The sequence below is a fragment of the Triticum urartu genome, chromosome 5A (genome assembly GCF_056163025.1).
Source record: "Triticum urartu cultivar PI428250 chromosome 5A, HENAU_Tu73, whole genome shotgun sequence".
In the NCBI taxonomy this organism is placed as follows: Eukaryota; Viridiplantae; Streptophyta; class Magnoliopsida; order Poales; family Poaceae; genus Triticum; species Triticum urartu.
This window is the reverse complement of record NC_141877.1, coordinates 609,740,085-609,749,355: the sequence shown is the minus strand read 5'-3', so window position 1 is coordinate 609,749,355 and position 9,271 is coordinate 609,740,085. Positions and strand designations below refer to the sequence as shown.

Below are 9,271 nucleotides of genomic sequence, written 5' to 3'. Positions count from 1 at the left end.
AGACGCCAGCATGGCACGGGCCCGCTGTCAGCCACCGTAATTGCTCTTGTATGATAGATTTGTAGAAAAGCCCGCAGTTCTTTTTTTATTTACATAGGAACCCCTAAAATAAGAAAAATAGTGGGGCGGCGGGGTTCCATACTTGGACGTACTGCTAAGTGGCACGATTGAACAACCACCACGTCAACAGTATCATGTGTTTACTTTGCACTACTATATTAAACTGTATATCCTATCCGGGTGGACCCAAAAAGCGATAATGAAGAAATTTATGTCTTCTAATAATAAGAATGCAAAGTGCAAACGGTGGGTTCGAACCTGTGACATGGAGATTCACTCGCGCATAAGCCAACCACCAAGCAACTGCGACATGTGATGTAATTTAGAGATAGACAATGTATATGTTTCTATCACTCTTGTTCTCTGTAAGTATGTGCCATTTTAAAAAATGTTTAAACATTGTAAAAAATGTTCGTGTAATTCAAAATATGTTCATGCAATAGAAAAACTACGCGAACAGTTTTTTGAACAATGCGAGCATAATTGTACATTGTGTAAAACTCACAATTTTTTTTGAAATGTGTCAACATTTTTTAAATGCAATGTACATTTCTTAATTTACATGAATATTTTTCACAGTGTTTAAACATTTTTATAAATGCCATGTAGTTTTTTTAACGCATGTACATATTTTGAATTGCACAAACAATATTATTTGAAAATAATACATGAACAATTTTTTCTGATCCACGAATTTCTCAAATAAAACGAATAGGTGTTATTATGAATATTTAAAAAGTATTTGTGTTATTATTATGCAAACATTTTTATAATTCATAAGTATTTTTTTAGAATAATACATGAAAATTATTTGAAATTATCTTATTAATGGCATTATAATTTGCATACTATCTACAAATTTCTGAAAAATAAACAAGTGCAAAATGGGTCGCCGGACCACAGCCCATTTTTGTTCCATGAGCGTTTCCGTTTTTGTACATTAATCTTAGTTACTCTTAATAGCTGTCTACAGATGTGTGGCGCAGTTTGTGTGACCTGTATTGTACTAGCATTAGGTCAGGGTTCGAGATCTGGCAGTTAAACCTTTCGTCCCATCGATTGTTGATTTTTTTATTTTGCATAGAAGAAGAAGAAGGGGTTTTGTGCAAAAATGCGTCCATGTGTCATTGACAGTGGGCCCATGCCATGCTGGCATCGACGGATACGCTCGCGTACAGAGAGAGTGACTGTATTTGAACAGTCTCGCAAGTTTAGTGACCACAAACACGTATTTTGCAACTTTGTGCACCAAAGTGGCCGCCGCGTGCAAGTTCTAAGACCTTTGGTGTATTTACCTCATTATTTAGCTAGCTATATGCCGCTGATCATCCAATCCAATCGTGCTTACACGAACCACCTATGTTTATTCGGCATAATAAGCTCGTGAACAATTATATTTACTGTTATTTGAGCAATAAAAGGTTATTTTTCTAGTCAATAAAAAAATTTAAGGATGTGCACTTCCGTTGGGTTGCGGGGAAAAGTATACAAAACAGTCCAGAAAACTCAGGGCTCAGGCCCAGCAACTCCGAGGTCTCCTCGCCTTCTTCCTCCCCACAGGCCACAACGCACACGAACACGCAAAATCGAAAAAGAAAGTCGGGCGGCCGCCGCCGCCATCTCCGGTTACCATCGGTGGCCTCAAGGTTCGATCCACTCCCCCGTATCCTGCTCCTCTCTTTCCCTTTGCTTTCCTCTGGAGATTAATCTGCTTTTCTTTCCCACCATCGTATTAGCACGCGGCGGCGCCGTCACGTGGATTCTTTCTCCCTCCCGGCCGGTCACCAGATGGGGGCATGTAAGACGGCGTCTACGTGTTCCCCGGATGAGGCTCAAGGCATGCATGTGTTTCATATCTTGGCTACAGCAAGCACAGGGGCATGGGCAAAGACCCCGATAGCTTCATAAGATCCAGGATTTTCACTGTTGGCGGCCACGACTGGGCCATCCGCCTCTACCCTGACGGATACAGCATAGCATATCCAGATTACATCTCAGTTTATCTCGAGCTTATGAGTAACAACACTAAAGTCCGGGCATCTTGCGACCTGAGGCTTGTTGACCAATTTACCGGGTTATCGTATTCAGCGCAAAAAACAGGGCCTAGGATTTTCAATTTCGACGATTCCACTAGGTTTGCTCCAGAGTTCTGTGAGTTCAAAAGACGAAGCCATATCGAGGGATCCGCATACCTTAGGGATGATCACCTGACGATAGAATGAATCATCACTGTTATAAAAAAGCCACATGTTGCCGATACCAAACCATTCCCCAAGATTGACATGCCACCATCTGACATGACTGCGCATGTTGGCAGGCTGCTGGAAGAAAAGGAGGGATTTGATGTTAGTTTCATTGTTGGGGAAGAAACCATTGAAGCGCATAGGTTTGTTCTTGCTATGCGGTCACCTGTTCTGAAAGCAGAGCTCTACGGGTTGATGAGGGAGGCGAGGCCGCCGGGGCAGTCCATAACCATCAAGGACATGCAACCTGCCGTTTTGAAGGCCCTGCTTCATTTCATCTATACTGACTCTTTGCCGGGAGACATGGATCTTGAGGGAGGTAAGGATACTGACATGGTCCGGCTTCTGCTAGTGGCTGCAGATAGATATGCCATGGAGAGGCTCAAGCTGGTTTGCCAAAGCATCCTTTGTGAGGATCTGAACGCGGTCACCGTGGCAACCACATTGGCTTTAGCTGACCAACATAACTGCCACAAGCTTAAGGATGCTTGCCTTGAATTTATGGAAATGTCAGATGACATGGATGCTGTGGTGGCAACCCAAGGCTTCAAGGATGTCAAGGCGAGTTGCCCATCTCTCATAGTGGACGCATTGGAGAAGAGAAGAAAGTTTCGTAAAGCATGAGCAGCTACATAGGTAGAATTGCCAAATCATATAAACTGCTTGTCAATATTTGATAAATTTCTTGTACTCACTTGCCATTGTGATGGTAAGCTCAATGCTAGATGGATCTAAGAATATTTAGGTTGATTTTCAAGTGATATGGATGATATGAATATTCTCGTCGATGAACCCAGATTTGTATTCATCATATTGTTGATTTCATCTGGAGCGCTCCCTTGCAATCGTGTAACAGTTGGTCTTAATTTTCTGGCAAAATTTCCTCCATTTGTGTGCAACCTTTGTTGCGCATTTGACACCCATATGATTTACGTTATCGTGCAGTGTTATGATGGCCTCATCTATTAGAACGTAACAAGATTAAAACCGCATATTTGGTTAAACTTCATTGCATAGCATTGTAAGTTACATATTTTGATTCCTTGAAGCATGATAGAATGATCTTGTACTAGATTGTAAGAGTGGGCAAACAGGGCCATGATTAGGATTACAACATTGAGCTCTTAAAGGAATAGCTAGCAGCTGTAGGAAGAACTGGCTTCACTAGCAGCTCTTAAAGGTAACCGCAGTGAAGAGCATTTGTATCTAACATTTTCTCTGTTTCTAATATCGCCGGTCTGAGCCTCCGGTTCATGTTCTTGTTCCTTCCCTGTTCGGCATTTAGGCTGTTGACAAGTTTGAGGTTATCTGTAAATTTTCTTCCATGGTATATCTGCAAAACATGAAAACTATGTGCTGGCAGCAATGCCATAGAGGCTTCTGTGTGGGAGGGAGACACAAACAGATCAAATGTTAGCTTGAGTATTGAGAGTTTTGATGGAGATGTGAAAACCTAACCCTGACCTGCATTGGGTTGTGAAAGAAGCATCACAGCAGCAGAAAGCCGAAGGAGCTCGGTGCTGTGATGAGGGTCATTTTGGTTGATGGGAGGATCCTTAGTCTGTTAACTTCTGGTCTTGGCAATGTGATCATTGTGGGATAAAAAGTCTTATTTGGTAAGGTGAATAACTGAGTCTATAGGTGTTTCTTTACCTTTGATTCTCTGGTTATACATATTTTTTTTAAACGTAAATGTTATACAAATGATGTAAATATATTACAAATAAGAGGCATATGATGTAAATCAACTTTGAGGTTATCCAAGAAAACAATGGAAAATAGATGAGCAGCATTGTAGTCTGTTCATCCCAACGGAAAGCGAGTGGAAGAGAAGCTTGTGTTATGTCGAGGCGGCTGACGTCCTCGTCTACAATCGGCTTCGCTGGTCAATAGCCTTCCGCCCCGCAAGGCCACGACAGGAAAGACACACACAGTGCATTTGCTGAACTAACATATCAGTTTAGTTATGACACCTCCCTTCTGTTTGGGAGGTGAGATGAGCCGCAAAGCGGTAACATAGGTTTACGGGATTATGAACACATCATATGATCTTATATCAGCGAGTGAATGACAGTTTGTGTTGCAAAAGGGGATGAATTTAGCGTCGCCAGTCTCGTGGTGTCGGGCGAGAGGACAAGTACTGCAATGTCTGAAAAAATGCACACAAGCTTTGTCAGAAGAAGATGGTGCATCTTGCTAACTGGTTGGGTAATGCATTTGGTAGATGAACAGAACTAATCGCTTGATTGGTAACCCAACACATTTGATTATAACAACAGTACATAAATTAAGCATATCCGATTCGATGTTACATTGTGCTTATCTGTTTTGTTTTTCACTTACTAGCAATGGTCAAAGCCACATGTTGGAGAGAACAGCGCCGGAGGCTGGCATCCCTTCTCTGAAACCTCAAAACTGGGCGCCGACGAACACGCTTTCAGATTCAGACTGGGCGGCCTCCATGTGCGGTGCGCAAACCTTGAGAGCAGGCAACGCAAGGGCACTCGCTCCTTGCTTTTGCTTGTTTGTTGGCAGATTTGGCGGGAGCGTAACAGGAGAATTTTTGACCAAAAGGAGCTGCCTGTTGCCGCTGTAGCCCTTCTTGGGCGATGTTGCTTGCCCGGTTGCCCCAGGTTTCTGTCTTCCTTTGCTCAGTTCTTCTCTCGGCTACTCTCTCTACTGAAATGGAATCACAGCAGTTCTCCTGCTGTCGTTGAAAGAAAAAAGTGTAACGTGGCAGTTTTGCAAAAATCATAAGTCTTGGATGGGAACACACAAAATGCCTATCCATACAACGATTAAAGGTTAAAAAAAACTGAATTGCTATTTCACATCAGATGTAAAATAATTACCTCACATCTAAATCAGAGCCATTGATCTTGTTTATCTTTAATATTCGTGCAAGCTAATTATGTGCGTTCACTCGCGGTGTCGCGCGCGGCGGCCGTGTCCAGGTCCACGAGGGTAGGGGCAGGCCGTAGTTGGTATTTTTTTTCTTCACATTCTTAAGCTGGCATGTCGTTGTTTGTCCACAAGTCCCACGCATTCCAGCCCCACTGAAGTGAGCGTGGGGAGGGTACGGTTCCTCGGTTCACTCGCATTCATTCACTCATCCACTCTCATTTCTTTTTTTTATTTTCTTTTTTCCATTTTATCTTTTTTATTTTTTTGTAAATGTATGATTTTTTTTACCATCGATGTCACTTAGCTGTCCACCACATAAACAAAGGGTTGCTTTTTTTTTCTCGTCCCAATTACAATTCCACCCTCAAGTGTAACTACAGCCCGATCTCGTCTCGGTTACAATCTCACCCTCGACTCGCAACTGAGCCCTGATATTTTTGTCCTTGTTGCAAGCCACCCTTGGCTAGCAACTAAACCCCGATATTTTTTGTCCACGTTGCAAGCCACCCTCGACTCACAAGTGGGGCCCAATTTTGTTTTCCTGGTTGTAAGTCCACACTCGACTCGTAGTTGAGACCCAACTTTTTTGTCCCAGTTGCAAGTTCATTCTCGACTCGCAACTGGACCCCAACTTTTTTAGTCTCAATTGCAAGTTCACTCTCAACACGCAACTGGGACTCGATTTTTTTTGTCCCAATTGCAAGTCCATAAACGACTCGCAACTGGGACTGACATTTTTGGTCCTAGTCAATAACCTAACCTCGACTCACAACTGGGATAAACCTTTTTTGTTTCAGTTGTAAGTCCACTGTCGACTCGCAACTGGGCCCAATATTTTTTGCCCCAGTTGCAAGTCTACCCTTGACTCACAACTGGGGCCCGACTTTTTTTTGTCTTAGTTGCAAGTCCACACTCAACTTGTAACTAGGGCCCAACATTTTTTTGTCCTAATTGCAAGTTCATCCTTGACTCGCAACTGGGGGGTGACCTTTTTTTGTCTCAGTTTCAAGTCCACCCTCGACCCGCAACTGGAGCCCAACATTTTTTTTGTCACCGTTGCAAGTCCACCCTAGACTCGCAACTCGGCTCTGACCTTTTTTGTCTCAGTTGCAAGTCCACTCTCAACTCGCAACTGGACCCAGTTCAACGTACATTTTTATGCTTTACGTGCGTGTTTTTAAATTGAACTTTTTTTATTTATGAACATTTTTTATTAATTTTATGAATATTTTTTAAACAAAAAACATTATTTTTGCTACGACATGAGTCAGGTTTGACTCGCTAAAAAGTCCCGACATACAAATAAAGGTTGACTCGAATGCATTTATTAACTATCGTAAGTCGGTCAGGATCCCGGTGTATGGTTACTCCAGTATAACAAAGAGTTGGGCATCTAACTAGAGTGAGTAAGCCGAGACAAACAAACAGGCTCAAGACAAACAAACAACAAACAAACAAACAAACAAACAAACAAATAAACAAAAGAGGCCACAAACAGTATTGATGTCATACTTAGATGTGAGTTATTATCTCACGTCTAGGTGAGATATAGTCAAACAAAAAAAATAGGGTGCTCCTACTCATTGGAAGCAGGTGATTTCGTACCCCTTTTTGTTATTTTGTCAAACATCCACAAAAGCTAGCATCGGCCTGGCCCGGCAAATGACTTGGGCTATTGGCACTGGGCCCATTTCCGAGGCTCTTGCTGTCTTCCATTTGGTCCCCCAAATCAACCGACCTGAATCTCTCTGCCTGTTGAAATCGGTTGGAGCGGGACGGGAGGCTCTGTTCGTCATCTATATAGCCTCCCTCCATCGCCGTCCTCCCCTCCCATTGTTTCTTCTTTCTTGCGAAGCTATTCGACCCGAGGCGAGATGGCGGGCAAGCGGAAGGCCGGCGACGACATTCCCGGGGCAAGGCATCGGGCTGCGCGGACGGACACTGCAGCCGGCGACGACGTTGCCGGTACTTCGGCGCAGACTGCAGGGCCGACGGCGAATGCAGGCGGCGACAGCACTGCCGGGACTTCGAAGGCGCTCGCAGGGCCGACGGCGGCGACTACGCCCAGCGCTGTAGGCTTCCCCGGCGCCTCTCCCCAGTCCGGTGGAGGTGGGTGCCCAAGAAATCAAAGCATACGGCGAGCGCGGGGTTCGTTCTCGCGTTGGTGCCCGCTTCTTGGATTGTAACATCCGGTACCTTTGTTTCTTGCAGTTGCAGTTGCAGTTGCAGGCCGCGGGGGCGGGGTCGGGTTGGGGCAGAGGGGATCCGCTCGGCCGCACCGGCAGGCGCTTGCAGGGCATACGGCGATTACACCAGCCTTCGCTGTAGGCTATCCCGGCGGCTCGTCCCAGTTCGGCGGAGGTCGGTGCCCAAGAAATCAAAGAACAGGACAGAGCGCGTCTTTCATTCTTGGGTTGATGTCGCTTCTTGGATTGCAGCTGCTCGCGGGGAATTCTCCCAGTGGCATTGGAGGGCGCCGACGACGCCGGTGCTCCGGCCGCCGCTGGGCAATCCAGGTGCGTTCCCTCCCTAGAAAAGCGCCAAATTCTTTCTGATCCGTGCGGTTCTTGGTTCTTCATTGACGTCGGAGTTTGATTTCTTGGTTTCTGTCGCAGCCGTTGTGAATGCGCCCATCCCGTACCAGTACCACGCGCCGACCGGCTATGATTTCTTCCCCGGCCAGAACCAGATCGCCGGCCCCTGGCAGACAGGAACAGGGCAGCCGCGCGGCGACTCCGGCAGGGTAATTTGCCACGCACTAGTCACGATTCATCATTCATTATTTGGGCGTGTCCTGCCATGAACTAACTCATTGGTTTCTTCTTGGCTCGATGCATTGGTCAGCAGCTTCCGGCGTGCATTCCTTGCGGAGCGCCGACCGCCTGGGTTTTGGGCTCGGCGCCATTGTGCGAGTATTGCTACAACAACTACCTCCTCGCCAACAGCGTGCTCCAGCAGCACCCGCAGATGGGCTACGTGCTCCCGAGTCCAGTCCCCACCTACGCCGGTGCGCCTCGGGGCCAGCAGCGCCAGCCCGACCGCCGCCTTCCTCGGCCTTCTTCCGCGGCGCCGGGGCAGCAGCCTTCTTCACCGGCACTGGTCGCCGCCGACCCACGACCGAGGGCGCCAGGTGCTCAGTGGTGCCCTGTTTGCCGTGCGCCCACCACGCGGGTTTTGTGCCTGGAGCCCCCGCGCGAAGACGAGGTTTGCCGCGACTATCTCCTCGCCAGCAACGTGCTTCAGCAGCACCGGCGGATGGGCTACGTGATCCCGGGTCCAGTCCACAGCAACGCCAGTTCTTCTTCTAGCACGGCGCCCGAGCAGCAGCCATCTCCACGGGAGTAGAATGTAGGGCATATCTCGTCGCTCCAATCAGTTTACGGCATTACTGTGTCTGTCAGTGAGAAAGTCTTCTGAACTCCGGGAGGGAGCCTTTTCTGATTGCTCTGTTTTGACAAAGATGCTTGCTCTGTTTTGACAGAGATGATGCTCTCACTCTGAGTAGTGATGATTCTTGTGATGATACGCCTATTGATCTGGACAAATTAAATGTGGCAATACATACATACTTGTGCTTGTTTCCTTTATCATTGCTCTGACATTGTAAATCTTTGGTTGTTTCCTGACGCTTTGGTTTTGCTTCAAGTGTTTGACTGTCTCACTTTCAGTTTAATCAGATGAGTACCGAGGGCTTCTTTCCTACTGATTCACTTTTAAGATCACATTTTTTTAGTTTTTTTTTTTTGCGAATTATTGAGATCACATTTTGTTATACAAGCGATGATCAGTTCCAACTATAATAATATGCTATGGTCAATACATATAACAGATCAGTAGAGCATATATGATTGTGTTTGTTTGCTCGAGCCGAAAAACTACTGATTTGTTAGTAATCTCTTGTTGTTTCCTTGCGCTTTAATGCTGCCTCATTGGTTTGATTGGTTCAGTTTCAGTTAAACCTAATGAGTACTCACATTTTTTTTTCTGACTATGTCAGAATCCCGACTCGACTCCTGGAATCCTACGCCTTCACGAACATACGGAAACATGTCGATCCAAGCCCC

The 9,271-nt window shown here is 45.8% G+C and overlaps 1 protein-coding gene and 1 pseudogene across 1 annotated transcript; both read left to right on the top strand.

Annotated features, from left to right (window-relative positions):
- Nucleotides 1-1,804: 1,804 nt before the first annotated feature.
- LOC125506960 (BTB/POZ and MATH domain-containing protein 1 pseudogene) lies at nucleotides 1,805-3,129 on the top strand (annotated as a pseudogene).
- Nucleotides 3,130-7,068: 3,939 nt separating this feature from the next.
- LOC147973328 (uncharacterized) lies at nucleotides 7,069-8,680 on the top strand. The gene is made up of 5 exons (XM_087524960.1): nucleotides 7,069-7,316; nucleotides 7,419-7,568; nucleotides 7,646-7,723; nucleotides 7,823-7,950; nucleotides 8,055-8,680. Exons 1-5 carry the CDS (start codon nucleotides 7,082-7,084, stop codon nucleotides 8,550-8,552), a joined length of 1,089 nt encoding a protein of 362 aa, XP_087381086.1. The 5' UTR covers nucleotides 7,069-7,081; the 3' UTR covers nucleotides 8,553-8,680.
- The last annotated feature ends 591 nt before the right edge of the window (nucleotides 8,681-9,271 follow it).

What these genes read in the sequence shown, in the direction of transcription:
- LOC147973328 (XM_087524960.1), top strand. Translation starts at nt 7,082, where the DNA reads ATGGCGGGCAAGCGGAAGGCCGGCGACGACATTCCCGGGGCAAGGCAT. An exon ending in CTCTCCCCAGTCCGGTGGAG is followed by an intron (nt 7,317 to 7,418) that starts GTGGGTGCCCAA and finishes TGTTTCTTGCAG; the next exon opens with TTGCAGTTGCAGTTGCAGGC. An exon ending in GCCGCCGCTGGGCAATCCAG is followed by an intron (nt 7,724 to 7,822) that starts GTGCGTTCCCTC and finishes TTTCTGTCGCAG; the next exon opens with CCGTTGTGAATGCGCCCATC.